The following is a 15,724-nucleotide window of genomic DNA, read 5'->3' as shown; positions in this document are numbered from 1 at the left end:
AATGACCCCCTATAGAGAAAGTCTATTTGTTGTTTATTGGAGTTCCGCTTCTTCACCATTAGGTGTCGCTTCTTCTCCGGTCTTCAAAATCATTGCTCTTGTTAACTCCTTCCATCCCTTCCTATCTTGGGCCAGTGTTCTCAATACTTCCAGATCTTCTTTGGTGTTGAGCTTTAACCGGTGACAGTAGTTATGTTCAGCTGTAATGGGGTCTTTATTATAATAGGCATTCAGATCATCATCATTCAGTACCTTTGGTAGAGTTGTTCTTGGTTTTCCTCTGAATCCTTTGGCTTTTATGTTTGTGAAGTATAATTCCATAGCTTTAAATGCTGGTATATTTCTGTCTCTTCTCAAGATATGACCAAATAGTTCCCACCTCTGTTTCCTCATGGTGTATGATATTGGTTTTCTCCCATCACTTCATAGAATTTCTCATTCGATATGCGTGTTGGATATTTTATTCCTAGAATTCTACGTAACTGCCTCCGGTGATAGGGATGGCGCATGAAAAAAAAGGCTGGGGGGCTGTAATGTCAGAGTGCCGACAGTGAGTAAACCACCCACAAAGTAATATAACACCATTTCCACTGTGGTAATTCTAGCTCAAAAAATAAAAGAAAAATTGAAAAAATTAAACAATAAAAAAAATCACGAAGTGGAAGTTATGAAAGTGCCGACATTGCTTTAAATTTTCCAAAAATTGAAGTGCCGACGAGGGGGCTCAATGAATTTTCGGGGGGGCTCCTGGCACCCCAAGCACCCCCGGTGGCGCCACCCCTGTCGGGTGATAAGCCTATTTACCATGACTCAATGCCCTTAAAGAGTTGGATTATAAACGCCCCCACGTGTTATTCACTAAACAATTAATTCACATTTCCGCTTGTTACTGGGTTGTTCTGCTTGTTACTGGATTGTTAGCGGGTTGTTCCGCTTGTTCCTCGTTTTAGCAACAGCGGTGGGACTCTCTTAATAGGGAGAAGATTCATTTTGACGAGAGTATCTCAGTAGCTGAGCTGAAATTGTTCAGGAAAGTTGAAGATTAACTCTTAATTGATTTCGACACCGGGATAATTTTACGAGGATCCAGAACTGTATTACTCGCCGCCCTTCGTCGAAAAGCTATCACCAATGACCACAAAGGACATCAAGGTCTAGTGAGCACCAAACGATTATTGAGAGAAAAAATATGGTTTCCGGGAATAGCTGCTCTAGCAGAACTACTTATTTCATCGTGTCCATCCTGTCAAGCAACATGCTCGGACAGTAAACTAAAGCCATTAAAGATGACCAATCTGCTTCCAGGACCGTGGCATACTGTAAACATTGATTTATGTGGCCCGTTTCCTGGAGGGGAATATTATTAGTGGTAATCGATGCATACAGCCGTTTTCCTGAGGTAGAAATTGTCAAATCCACTTCATCAAATCACTTCATCCATACCAAAGCTGGAACGTATTTTTGCGACACACGGACTACCTCAATAATTTTGTTAAAAGTGATAACGGTCCTCCATTCCCTGGTCGTGAATTTTATAACTTTATGAAGGAATTAGGCACATCACATACGCCTAGTTCACCATTATGGCCACAAGGAAATGCTGAGGTGAAGAGATTTATGCAGCCTCTTCAAAAAGCCATTACCACACCTCATTTAGAAGGAAAAGATTGGAAAAGGGCTACTTTCAAATTTATGTTGAAATTTCGAGCAACGCCCCATTCGACTACTGGACACTCACTAACATCCTTGTTATCAAGATAAAATAAAAAAACTAAGATAGTCTAACTAAAACCCTCGATTTACCTCCCTTTTTGCACCCAACTTTCGGTGGAACGGGCGTTGTCCGAAACAAGACCACCATTGACAAGAGCAAGCCTTGATGAGGCGAATGAGCCGTTGCTCTTACATTTCTATCATGTTTTAGTACGGTTTCCAGCCACTTTTTCACTTTGTCATAATAAGACAAGCAGAATTTGTACATAAGTGAGAGAAGAGATTATTTGCCATCCGTAAAAATTTTGACTCAAATTGCCCAGTTTACAGTGTCTTAGTTTTCTGGCAAGCTGTGCTTTTCTTTATAGTATGGACAAATATCAGACAAGGGTGTAACCATAGAAATGGGTGTAACCATAGAAATGGGTGTAACCATAGAAATGGGTGTAACCATAGAAATGGGTGTAACCATAGAAATGGGTGTAACACATAGGGTGAAAGGAGATCGGAATCAGTTGAGAAATCCATTCTTTCCAGCCCAAGAACACGCTGGCAATTTCTACTTCGTGTCACTGATAGTCTATATCATTTTACTTCTGGAGTAGACAGATTACAAGCATAACCTGCTTTCTTGTTACAGTTACATAAGAAAAACAACAATACAGGTCCGTTGGTAGAAAACATTTGCCCTGCGAAAAGGTCCTACTTTCGTGGTTCGGGAGGGGGGAGTGGTTCGACCCTGCCCCCCATACCCGCCCCTAAAATGACGCCCCTGCTTTCATTGTTCAACCCCATCACAAAATTCAGGGCCAATGTGCTTCCAAATATTATGGGGGGGATGGCACTAATAGTTTGCTTTTCATTTGAAAAGTTTGTCTGGTATTAATCGATGAATAGCAAGCACCTACCTCTGATTACAGCATGGAGTTTGTGTCATCGTTATAGATGAATGTCACAAATACCTCATAGACTTTCCAGAAGCTTATCAAATGTGGATGTAAACAGAAAGATTCGACAAGATGTGAATGCATTGTTTGACAAGTGGTTTGGAATGTACGGGACTGTACACGTGCATTGGGCAGTGCCACGTAGAATAAGACACTTGAGCTTTCAATCTCGTCAGGATGTCGAATTTGTGTGACAAATCGAAATTATTCACTAAAAGCTGACATTGTACATAACATTTAGGATTTTCTAGCAACTACCTACAGGCATTTTCAACCGGCTTGGTGCAAATATCTTATATTTGAAAGAAAATGGGAGAAAATGCGTATTTCTATACTTGCCCATTTGGGGGATCTTAGCAGAAATGCATTTCGGAAGCCTTTAGCGAACTGTGCACTTATTGCCGCAATAAAGGCTTTTTTGGTAAAATTTGCAGCAAGAAAATAGCCCTTATGCAACTGTCATTACAGAATTCATGAGTTGAATAAACTCCCCTAGGATAATCAAATTTTTGTGCTGATGGAAAATTGAAAGGTTTGTAGAGGTCTGGGTCCAGGTACCCTTTTCATAAAATAGATTGCGGGACAATGTAAAAGATGAGATTGCTTTTATGGTTTTATGAAGCATAATCTCTGTTTCATAAGTGATTTTTGTATTTTGTTGCCGGGTACGACAGAAAAAATAATCAGCATCTTCCCTAGAGGTCTGGGACCTATGATAGACCAGGTTTATTTTGAGGTAGGTACCACCTGGAAATGGATAAAACTTTGGGGTTATTTTCAAGTACCCACATATGTAGGGGTTCATAAAGGTGATGGTGAACGGCGATCTGCTGGGACCTATAGGGTAAAAACTGGGGTGAAAAAGTTATCACTCAGACGTAATGCCTCTGTTGAGGTGAGAATGGAAAGTGTCCATTTGGATACAACACAAGTTACAGTTTTTGCTCTACAACAGTAAGCAGATTTAAGAATACGAAAGTCTGACACTTTTCATGCGAAACATTGTGAAAAGAGCTAAATATTTGTATCAGATTGTATCAGATATGATCTCAAAGATTTCACCTGAGTTCAAAAACTGATCAAAAAATGAAAAAACTGCGTATACCTTTCACAGTCACTTCCATGATACATGAAGCTTGATTGCCATAAATATCTGTAGCATTCATCGTCACTTGATTTCGAGAGTCAGACATGAATCTTGTTCCGTTTGGAGGGTCGAAGGCGATACTTGCAATACGAGTATTATCTTTGGCATACCCACTTTCCCAATAGGCGATAACCGGCAAGTCGCTTGATATGATCACGTTCTTTGGACATTCAGTTACTGGTGCTTCTTTGTCTATGGGAAAATGAACGATTGAAAAGTTATTTTCAGCATAATTAAACCTTCTTTATAGCTTATGTCGTAATTCCTCGACTAAGCATTCCCCTCCGATAAGCTATTTAGTCTTAATGGAACGGGAAAGGCATCCCGGCGCTTATTCGATGATTTACGATAAACATGGATACATATACTGATGTGTTGATTCATCTTGCAGAGAAAAAATGATGACCTTGGTTTTAAACTTTATATCCCATTGCCTTTAAGCATAAATTGTAATCAGGGTTGCCAGATCGGATTTACAAAAGAAGGCCAGACCGGTAAGCAACTCAGGCCAAAATGCTCACAAAAAAGTCAAATAAGAAATTTTTTCTCAAAAATACATTGCGCAGGCGATGTTTATATTACCTTGCTTATGCGCCTTCAATTATACTTTTACCTCAAGCAAAAAAAATTACTTCTTCTTAAAAAAAATCGTTTTCTTATAGTTAAGTAAGGTGAAATTAAATGTTTACAATAAACAGTTTACAATAAAACACTTAACTGCTAAGCATAGTAAACTACTAAATAATCCATTAATGTAGTAATTACTCTTCCAATTTAGAATCTCTGCTGAAAAAGGCTAAATAAGGTCAAACTACGCAAAATTTAAGTGGTAGGCCAAAAACAAATTTTCCAAGCAATTTGATTACAAAAAAGGCTAAATTGGAAAATTTGGCCTTCGATTGTGAAACTTGCCTGATATTTTACTAAAATAAGTTCCCAAAAAGCTAAACCAAACCAGTCATTTTACAGTTTAACGATGAAACAACAATATGAGAGTTGATAAGTACAATGATTTTCCAGATAAAACAAGTTACTTAGACTTTATAAACAATCTTGTGCAACAAGTGGGGAGAAACAAACCGATAATGTCATTTCAAAGGAAATAAAGATTTTAAAGTTTTCATAAGAAAAGGTTTCTGAAACTGCTAGTACTTGTGGAGTCGTTTAGCTTGTTAGGCAAATTTGCCTATTTTATTGCAACAATATGAGAGCAAGTTCTAAACCAAAGACTCACTTATACCATCAAGATCAGCAATTTACCTAGAACTGTTATTGCAAAAGTGCAATTGGCAATGTTTCCTTCTGCATCTTCCGCAAGATAGGTGATTGAAGTAACTCCAGGTCCTATCTGGAGAGGGGGCATCAAAATTGGCGTTACTGTCACATTCGGTGGTATTCCACTGTTGTCTGTTGCTGTTGGCACAGTCCAAGAATAGTACATGGTTGCTTCTCCTTTAGGCAAAACCAACACGGTGTTGTTGGGGCAAGTGTTTCCAAAGGAGGGAGGCTGAGATTCTAAGCAAGAAAAATCAATATGCATTATAAAATACTGCACGTCGTGATTGAAAACAAAAACTGTTGTTATTTGATAATTGTTGCTCTTTGCAAATAAGATTCATCAAGATTTTGCAAGAACAATTTTCTACAACTTTGTTCGAAAACGACGCTGTTAAACGAAAATCGACTTTGTTTGAAGGATAGTTGAAATGCAAACAAATGAACCAAAAAACGTAGATTGCAAAATGTTAAGTCAGAATTATAATGGAATGTTGTAAGCTGTGGTGTTTCTAAAATCCAGAATTCTAGCTTCACTAAGTATGGACTCGAGTAGCTATATATACTGAGAGCGATCCGGAAAGAGAAAGGATCGGATACGTGTGATAAGACAGCGTTGTCGATTGAGTTAAGAGAATTACTAAAATATTTTACGGATTTCTATTTCGACATCTTATTATAATAGACAAAATAGACAAAATCGATGAAAAAAGTTCGATATAATAAGTAAGACAAAATCAGATATTCAAATGTTTCGACTCTACCTAAAGTCATCTTCAGTGAAGTACTTACAAAAGCAAAAATTCTAGCTACTGTAAGTAGGAAAGGATATAACAATAAGGACCGAAAATGTTCATGAATGGCAAAGAGATCAGAGATTCGACATTTTGTCCGTGTTTGTCAATTCCCAAGCGCTCTCTACATCCGAGGAAAAGATTGCGAGATGTTCTACCATAGGAAGTAGCGCTGCATCAACTACACATAAACTTGTTAATATAAAAGCACAAATGGCGAACAGGGCGATCCTTACCCTGGGTACCAGATTCTCTTTATAGAATAAGAGAGTCTGGTTCAGTGCTCCCGGACCTCTAGAAAGGGAATTTTGCATAACCATCTAGCAACCTGTCTAACCTACGTTTTTAAAGTTTAAATCATAAGAGTAAAGACCGCTGATCATTTCAAGTCTTGGGAACATTCTGGCAAATGACCGGAAGTTGCGTTCCCGGAAGCATGAAAAATGCACTCTGGGCAAAATTTCGAATTTTTGTTGAAAATTTCGAAGTTTGATGATACCATAAGAAAGTATTTACAAATAATGGTTCAAAGTTGTTGTTTGTTATTTCGAAACAAATAATTGTTATTTCGAAATAATGGTTCAAAGTTTATTCTTGATATAACTTGATTAAGGATTTATGTTTTGTAGGTTGCATCCAGTAATATATCTACAAGATTTCCGAAAATTATTCGAGGAATATTCCAGTACATCAACATCTCCTGAAGAGTGAATTACTCACGAAACAGGCTTGTAGAGATAAACCATGTAGTTTTACTTTCTTCAATCTATGATATATCACGCTCTACGTGCTAACATATTGAGCACTGTGCTACGGAAGTATCAAAAGACAAATTTCTAAATTCGCTCCAAGCTAAGGCTTGTTGAGCACTCTTCGATAATCCGCAATGGAGAAATTCACTTTCGACTACTCAACAAAGAATATTCCTCTACCATCACGCAACGACTACCTACAGCGCCTAATCGAAAAGACCGAACAGTTTCTCCGGAGAATGCGTTGGAAAGCTTTCTTCTTTTTCAACCCCGAGGCGACCACTTCAACCAAGAATACATACGGCTTTACAAAGAACCCTCCCCCCATCGAAGAACTAAAAGAATTTGAAGATGACATGCTACAGATGATCCAATCAACGAAATTCAAGCAACTCAACAATCCATTTCTGAACAAACTTAAAGACGACACCAAACGCATCAATGACGAAACCAAACTGATTACCTCCGCTGACAAAATAACAAACTTCTACAAACTCGAACCAGCAACATACAACGACCTCCTGCACCAAAACATCACAAAGTTTTACAAACAAGCACAACCCAGCACCACAAAGGAAATCCATGCAATAAAAAAAAATCAACGCAGCAAAACTGGGTATCGACGACAGTGTAGACTCTACAGCCAACAAAGACGCATTCATCACACTTAAAGACCACAAACCAAACTTCACAAACAAACCAGCCTGCCGGCTAATCAACCCCACCAAGTCTGAGATAGGCAAAATCAGCAAGACGATACTCGATCGAATCAACCACAAAATCACCAATTCGCACAAATTCAATCAATGGAAGAACACAACATCGGTAATCGAATGGTTTAAAGCCACCGAAAGCAAACACAACAACACCTTCATCAGCTTCGATGTTGCAGACTTCTACCCTTCAATCACCCAAGAACTCCTAAACAGAGCACTCGACTTCGCCTCAGACTATGACAATATCACAACTGACGAACGTAACATCATCATTCATGCCAAAAACTCCATCCTTGTTCACAAAAATCAACCATGGAAAAAGAAAAATGACACCACGTTTGATGTTACAATGGGCAGCTACGACGGTGCTGAAACATGCGAGTTGGTTGGAAGCTTTCTGCTGTCACAACTACAACACCTCGACATCAATGTAGGACTATACCGAGACGACGGACTAGCCATTTCAAACTCACCACCAAGAGTCACCGAAAATATCAAAAAGAAAATATGTCAAATTTTTAGCCACAACGGACTACGCATCACGATAGAAGCCAACAAACAGATCATCAACTTCCTAGACGTCACCCTCAATCTGAAAAAGGTACCTTCCAGCCATACACAAAGCCTGACACCATCCTTCAGTATGTCCACCGCGAGAGCAACCACCCAACAACCACAGCAAAACATATACCAATCGGCATCAACAAACGTCTGTCATCACTTTCCTCTGACAAAGCATCATTCGACCAAGCCACGCCACCATACCAAAAAGCACTCAACGAAAGCGGATACAAATACACCCTACACTACGAACCAACTTCGAATACCACAAGAAAAAAACAGAAAACGTACATACTTTGGTATAACCCCCCATTCAGCAAAAACGTCAGCACCAACATCGGACACAGATTCCTCAACCTCATTGACAAACATTTCCACAAATACCACAAACTCAGAAAAATCTTCAACCGCAACACAATAAAGATCAGCTACAGCTGCATGAACAACATCAAGCAAGCCATTGACAGTCACAACAAACGCATCCTAAAGTCACACGACACCAACACCACCCCGGAAAACACCAATGTCAACAAAACATGCAACTGCCGACAAGCAAACACATGTCCACTCAACGGAAACTGCCTACAATCATCAGTCATTTACCAAGCCACCGTCACACGCAGAGACAATGACACTACAGAAACATACATCGGACTTACAGAAAACGAATTCAAGACAAGATACAGAAATCACACCGCATCTTTCCGTCACGCAAAACACAGAAATTCCACAGAACTCAGTAAATACATCTGGACCCTAAAAGACAATAACATCGACCACTCCATTTCCTGGCGCATCCTCTCAAAAAAGCCATCCTACAGCAGCTCAAACAAAAGGTGCAGCCTTTGCCTTAAAGAAAAGACCCTCATTATCTGCCACCCTGAATTATAAACACTCAACAAACGAAACGAACTTGTATCTTCTTGCCGCCATAGAAACAAAACACTATTATGAAACACCTAAATCCCTTTATGTACCGCACCTAATTCACATTATGTAACACCTTCTGTACCGTATTATCTATTTATTCGAGGAATATTCCAGTACATCAACATCTCCTGAAGAGTGAGTTACTCACGAAACAGGCTTGTAGAGATAAACCATGTAGTTTTACTTTCTTCAATCTATGATATATCACGCTCTACGTGCTAACGTATTGATCACTGTGCTACGGAAGTATCAAAAGACAAATTTCTATATATATATATATATAGGTATATGTATGCGTTCCCCGCGACCCACTACATACTGTACTCAATTCTTCGTACACAACCAGGAGGCCGGGAGAGAGGAGTCTCTTGGCGAAACCATGAGAGTTGACAGGTCTGCTTATCTACTCTTGATACCTTAATGCAAATGGGCTTTCGAACGTTTCAAAATTATTCAGATAGGGCATCGCATGAAATATTAGCTGTTACTACTTTGTGATATGCAATCTAGACTTTTATCTTCAAGGCCGCATCGTGATATTGTCAATACTTTAATGCTTTTTCTGGCCATCTAAAGATTTACAAAATCGATAGTTTTTCTTGCCGACAACCAGTGGCGTGGCGGCCTTTTTTTAGCATAAGTACAAAAATTACATTTTGGGTCCCCTTTCAGAGGCCACCTCAAGGCTTTGCCGTCTATTGATCTGACTTTCTGTGTATCAAATCGCCCTAACAAATATTGGCTTTTTAATCTCAAATATACGTAATCTCCTGTTAACTACTAGAATTTAAAATATAAATACTATGCTACAGTTAGTAGCTTTTAGCTTCCCAACCACCCCCCTTCCAAAGAATGTTATTCCTTCTTGTGATATTGGCACCTAGTGGACTTGGAGCCAAATCAGTTGTGCTATGTGTATGTTCATTATCTATCCTGCCCGATGTCTTTGTTACAAGTGTGTGTTAGTTTTCTGTCTCCATCTCTACCGTTTCATATATATGTGTTAATTCACTAATGATTGCTTATACTTTTAGTAATGATGTTATTTGGAAATTAACGTTAGTTGAAGATCAGAGGCAAATAGACAAGACGTCTTTTCTCTGTGTTGCCATCTTCGGACACCGAACACGCCACATTCATGACTGTGAATCCCGCCTTGTATACACTCTTTTTACAATAACCAGTTCTTTTTATACGAACCAGTTAAGTGAGTGAAACAGCCTTCATTTGCCGACAAGTTTGAATATTCACCGAAAAAGCACCCACACATGCCTAAAAATCCTCGTTTTTGAGATAAAACGTTTTTGGAAATTGCATTTTACAGTAGCTCAGCCTCAGATTGTTCTAAGCTTCAACCAAATTTTGAGACTTGTCTTCTTATAAAATTGTTTTTATTAAAAGAGTGTGTAGCAAATTAGGCCAATCTCTCCAGTACCAACTGAGCATCATACCCTTCTATTTTATCATTTGCCTCCCTTTTTCCTTGCTATTATCCACCTTTCCAGAACTTATTTTATGAAAATATCATCTAATGTGTATATTATCTAGCAAATATAGAATCTAAGAAGAAATAATAGGCCTGCTAATTTCATCTCTAATTTAGCCTGGTAATCATGAGATCTACATTTCATTTTGACCAGCTTTTTTACACAAGCAATGTAAAAGTTGACAACTCAAGCCGATCTTCATTTTACATGAAGTAGCTCAATATTCAAAATTAGCTTCAAAGATCTTACAGCATCTCTATGCTTCGCAGCGTTATCGCTCTCTTATTTTCCCGTAAATTCCGTGGGTATTCTCTATTAAAGAAAAAGGTGGGGCAGTGTGTGGCTCGGTAGGCCTTGGTGAAGGAGCATTTTGATTGGTTCAAGTACCGTCTAGGGTATTCACTGCGTATTCATGACCGATTTCCTTTCAACATGAAGTAGCTCAATCTTCAAAATTAGCTTCAAAGATCTCCAAGTTTCTCTATGCTTCGCAGCGTTACTGTTTCATGAATTTCGTGATATTTTGTACTTGTACAAAATGTAGCATATCGAAGGCATCGAATTCAACCAGAATCAATAGCCTCAAAAGCATCTTTTATTTATTACAATTTTACGTAGCATTAATATTTTTTCTGAAAAAACTCAGGGTATTCACTGAATACCTTTCCCTACCTGTGCATCGAGGCAAAACGCCAGACCACACCAGTCCTTTGCCGCTCACAAAACTGCACGTGCGGTTTTCATCTCCAGACATAGAGTAGCCAGAGATGCAGCTATATACGACTGTTTCTCCAAAGACAGAAATTCCTTTCCTTTTGCCGTTTCTTGGAACACCAGGATCTGGGCAGAGTTGAGCTGAGAAAATGATAAAATATGATCTAAATCTTGTGCAAGTGGCAAATTTACGGATTGTTCTGTTTACAGTGAAAATTGATACAGTAATAAATTTTGGGGGCCAATTTTTTAGACCCTTACTTACAAAATTGCTTACATAAGATAAAACATGTTAGGGTATGTATAAAATGGACCTCCCAAGTTTAGCAAGCTTTTTTTAAGTGGTCATTCAGCAATTGAATCGGTTACCTTGGCAATTTGATTCATTTCCTGACCAGGTACAAAGTGAGGAACATGTTCTCTCCTGACTCCCTCCTGTCAGATTATATCCGGGTTGGCATTCATACACGATTTTATCTCCAAAAAGAGTTCCATTCAAATACACCAGTTTGCCATTGGCGATTTCCAATTGTCTTCCACATGAAATTCCTGTGATAGTATTTGTCTATAAAGTCACAATTTCTACTACAAAAATGCTTCACAACTAAATACATTTTAGAAAAAAGCTCCAATTGTTTTCCTTAAATGTTTTTTATCACCAGTTTTGGGGCCCCTGCCGCAATGGAAACAAACTTGGGAAAAATTTTTATTATAAAATGATGGGATCATCTTTAAAGAAACAAAAATCATTCAACCAGTCTGATGTTGGAGCATAGTATCTGGGGCTTCACCCTTATCCAAATTCTTAAAAGCACTAATCTCCTTTGTAATTCAATATGCCATATCACACTGAAATATCATGCAAACATATACTTGAAAATATGGAATTTAAAGTCAAAATCAATTGTTAACTCCTTTACTGATTAATCGCAACCGATTAGAATTTTAGCTGTCAGACAGTCACACAAAAATTAAAACATACTTTTGCAAATAAGGGGCAAGCCTGTCCAAAAGGCATGTGTCTCGTTTGCTAGACACACTCTTTGGAGTGATCCATTCTCTCTGATGTGTCCATCCAAGCACTCGTTATTGATTTTTGACATAAAGTTCGATCCATCTGTGACGTTGGTGATAGCATTCACCGATGCCCCAGAATCTCCACAATTGACCGCTGAAATTTAATAATAAAACTTCCTAAGCAGCAGCTTTAAATTTTCTTAAAAACTGCACATTGATTTAATGCTAAAATATATACCATTTCTTAGAAACAAACTTCCAGGTTAATAACATGATGAAAAATTGTGACAAGGCTCTATGAATAAGATTTTATTAAGCAAGTAATTCTTGACAGTACTGTTGCCTGTTGGTCATTTTCAAAAACTTAGGCCAATGGAATATCTCGTTTGCTATCAAACTTCTAAATTAAAACAATTCGCAACAATTCAATTGATTCGCGATGCTTCCAATGCTCTAAACAACGTTATAATGCACATCCAAATTTTTTTAAAAAGCCCAAGAAAACTTCGAGATTCAGCCAGTGGCGTAAAAAGAGAGGGGTCAGGGGAGCCAAAAACCATCCTGTAAAGCCAAACAGCTATTTTGTCAGAGAATTACTGTCGGAAATATAACATTATTTTCTATCTTTATCCAAGTGTTTCATTTGAGAGGACCGTCTTTAGTAGAACGATTCCTTTAGTTGTTCTGAATAAGATGTGCAACTTAAAAATGCCTTTTGCGAAGAAAAGACAGTAAAATCTTCAATTAGTATGATTTATGACACATGACTTTGGGTCAATGATTAGACTTCAATCCTGGACAAAAGGTTATGAGACAATTACTTTTTAAGTGATTTTCTGTGTAATTGCCCTCAAAACCAGTGGTATGCCCCTCCCCCCAATGTCAATGTTGATGGTGGGTAATGGCAGTTGATTGTGGATGCAAGAAAACCTAAAAAATCAACATCAACATTGATAATGGGGGCAGGGGGCTGGGTGCTTTTGCAATAAATGATTATAACAGCAAATGTCTCCTAACTTTTGTCCAGTATTGTTGTTTCAGTTCTAATATCTCTTGTTTTATGTCAGTTCTAATGTCGTTATGTTTTGAATATGTGTCACAACATTTTTGAAATTGTGTCAAATGCTCACCAATATGGTACACAGCATGTCACAAGAAATGTCATTTTTTATACAAAAATACTTTTCAATCAAATATCAGATCGTGCATTTCCTTGGTGCTAAATTTTTGAAACAATATTCCAGTGGATATAAAAAGATCATTGTCTGTTGTCATTTTTTGTCAAAAGAACTATCAAATTAGATTCTAAAGCGAAATATATTATTCTGTCACTCGTGTAAATGATCAATTACATTTAAAGCCACATTAGAAATAGGGGTGTTCTCTCTTCTATTATTTCATCTACTGAGAGAACTTTTCCTAAAGAAAATCCCCTGCAAGCAACATCTTACGTAATTGTTATTTATTGCCTGTTATTATCAGTATTTTGTGCAATGTATGAATTAGTTGCAATGTAGTTGTAGTAAGATATTGTAGTAGAGGAATTTTAGAATATAAAAACTGAACTGAACTTTGTTCAAATGTATGAAAAAATTAAAATGTTTTATAGATATTTGCCGGAGAATCTCAGTTTTTCACCCCTCCTATGAAATTTCCTATCTACGCCACTGGATTCAGCCCTAGATGTTGTTTAATCAAAACACAATTTAAGGTTAGAATAAATTAAACTCACCATTACACGTAGCATAGCCACCACTCCAGTTGCCCGATTTCAAGCACCGAATCTCTTTTGGCCCAGTACGTAAATATCCAGCATTACATTGAGAAATAACAAGCGCTGGATATCGGATCGATGAAAACGCTCTAATTCCATTCAGCAAGGGTGGTGGTGGTGGGCACTTGACACCTAGGGAAAATTTCTTTACTTTTTAGAGGTACAGTAATCAGATTATTTCCGCTTCCCTGATATTGGGTGCCGTTACCGCCAAAATTGTGTAAATGCTTTTTCGTAAAATTGTACCTTGCATTTATAAAATGGTACCATTTGTTTTCTGAAATTGTACCCTCTGTTTCATCAAATGGTACCTTTTGCTTCATTCAATTGTACCTCGTTTCGAAAAATGGTACTCGCTGTTTTATAAAAAGGTACGCTTTCTTTTGTAAAATGGTACCCTCTGTTTTTAAAATGGTACCAGTTGTTTGTGAAATGGTACTCCTATGCTATAAAATGGCATTTTTCATCTTTGTAAAATGGTACTCCCTGATTTATAAAATTGTACTTCCTGTTTCATAGCATGGTAGAATTTGTCGTATCCTGATATCCTTTTGTATTACTAGGAGCCTGGAACTACCAAACATAGAGTATCAAGAGTACTAAGACACAATAGGCCCGAGGACCTGAAATGACTTCTTTTGAAAGCACAATGGAAGAGCTCAGAGAAATTGTACGCCAATGTATCGAAAAAGTATGTTCTAGTTTAAATGCTAATAATAATATTGATTTTGGTGATGTTTCGATAACTGTTGACTTAGTTGTGGATGCCATCAGTTTCATTGACTCAGTAACACGCTTGCCTGATGGCATCTATTCAGACGCTGTAGCTGCACGAAAGTCGATAGAAGATGCCAGCAAAATGGCTAGGGTGCCATTAACCTATAACGGACACCAGGGTAGACCATCTTTTGGCGTTTTGGAGCTGCAGATTTCGTTTCTACTGGACTTGGGGTTCTCTGTCCTGCAAATCAGCAGCCTGTTGAATGTTTTCACGAGGAAAGTTGAAAGACGAATTAAATTTTACGGCTTGATGGCAAGGGAACACAGCCAAATTCCTGATGAGGCCTTGGATGTTAGAGCTGGAGAAGTATAACAGTTCAATCCAAATTGTAGTTCAAATGTCCTTGCCGGTTATTTTGCAGCACAAAGTATAAAGGTTTCGAGGGTACCGAATCGCAGTCTTTACTAAGAGTCGATCCAATTGGTGTAAAGGCTCTGATTGAAGAGAAGCTCTGGCATCACTGGCCTGCCACCACGGAGAACAGAAACATTCCAACCAAGCTAATTTAATCATTTGTTGAAAAAGAATGCAGAGAGCCATGGCATGGCAAACACACCCGACGTTCAGGAGCTGAGTTCGGAGAGCCATCTTGGATACAGCAAAGCTCCGCTCTCTTTCACGCTTGTAACGTCAGAATGTCACCAAATTGATTCGGCTTTTGTCGTCGTTTTTTTCTCGGAAAGGTGCAACTTTAAAGCCTTATAACTTCTAAACTAATTGGGATTTTGCAAAAATAATTACTTTGCTATAACACATGCACTAGATACTTATATTTTAGTAAATAATTTTTTTTCATGGCTAGAGAGGCCCTTTAATGTCTAGCAGCTTACCTAAACAAGTGCGGTTGACAGTCACTTCTTGAACCAAACTTTCCTTGCCATCATACAAATAGTATCCTTCTAAGCAACTGCAGTGATAGCTCCCAGTTGTATTAGTACAGTTGTGGGCACATCCACCATTGTTAACTGCACATTCGTCAATATCTATCAAGAAGAAGAATAACTCTTAAAGGCACTTTGCCCTGTCTCTCGACCAAAAATGTTGACAATAGGCCTTGCAGCGGGTACATTATCGTGAAAACGTTCTGAAAGTCTTGCCGATTGAAAACGTTACAAT

General features: G+C 38.2%; 1 protein-coding gene across 1 annotated transcript in view; it reads right to left on the bottom strand.

Moving 5' to 3' along the window:
• Positions 1–15,724, bottom strand: part of LOC135690786 (uncharacterized) — a 97,758-nt gene that overhangs the window by 56,637 nt on the left and 25,397 nt on the right. The window contains exons 16-22 of the mRNA XM_065208444.2: positions 15,439–15,591; positions 13,786–13,959; positions 12,019–12,207; positions 11,406–11,585; positions 10,995–11,177; positions 5,068–5,322; positions 3,766–3,999 (exon numbers count right to left, since the gene is read on the bottom strand). Of these exons, the coding sequence (XP_065064516.2) occupies positions 3,766–3,999; positions 5,068–5,322; positions 10,995–11,177; positions 11,406–11,585; positions 12,019–12,207; positions 13,786–13,959; positions 15,439–15,591 (1,368 nt within the window). The remainder of the gene's footprint in view (positions 1–3,765; positions 4,000–5,067; positions 5,323–10,994; positions 11,178–11,405; positions 11,586–12,018; positions 12,208–13,785; positions 13,960–15,438; positions 15,592–15,724) is intronic.

Source organism: Rhopilema esculentum, chromosome 4 (assembly GCF_057945365.1).
Source record: "Rhopilema esculentum isolate cy_ngs chromosome 4, ASM5794536v1, whole genome shotgun sequence".
NCBI classification, from domain to species: domain Eukaryota; kingdom Metazoa; phylum Cnidaria; class Scyphozoa; order Rhizostomeae; family Rhizostomatidae; genus Rhopilema; species Rhopilema esculentum.
The sequence above is the reverse complement of the archived record's forward strand: the minus strand, read 5'-3'. Positions and strand labels throughout refer to the sequence as shown.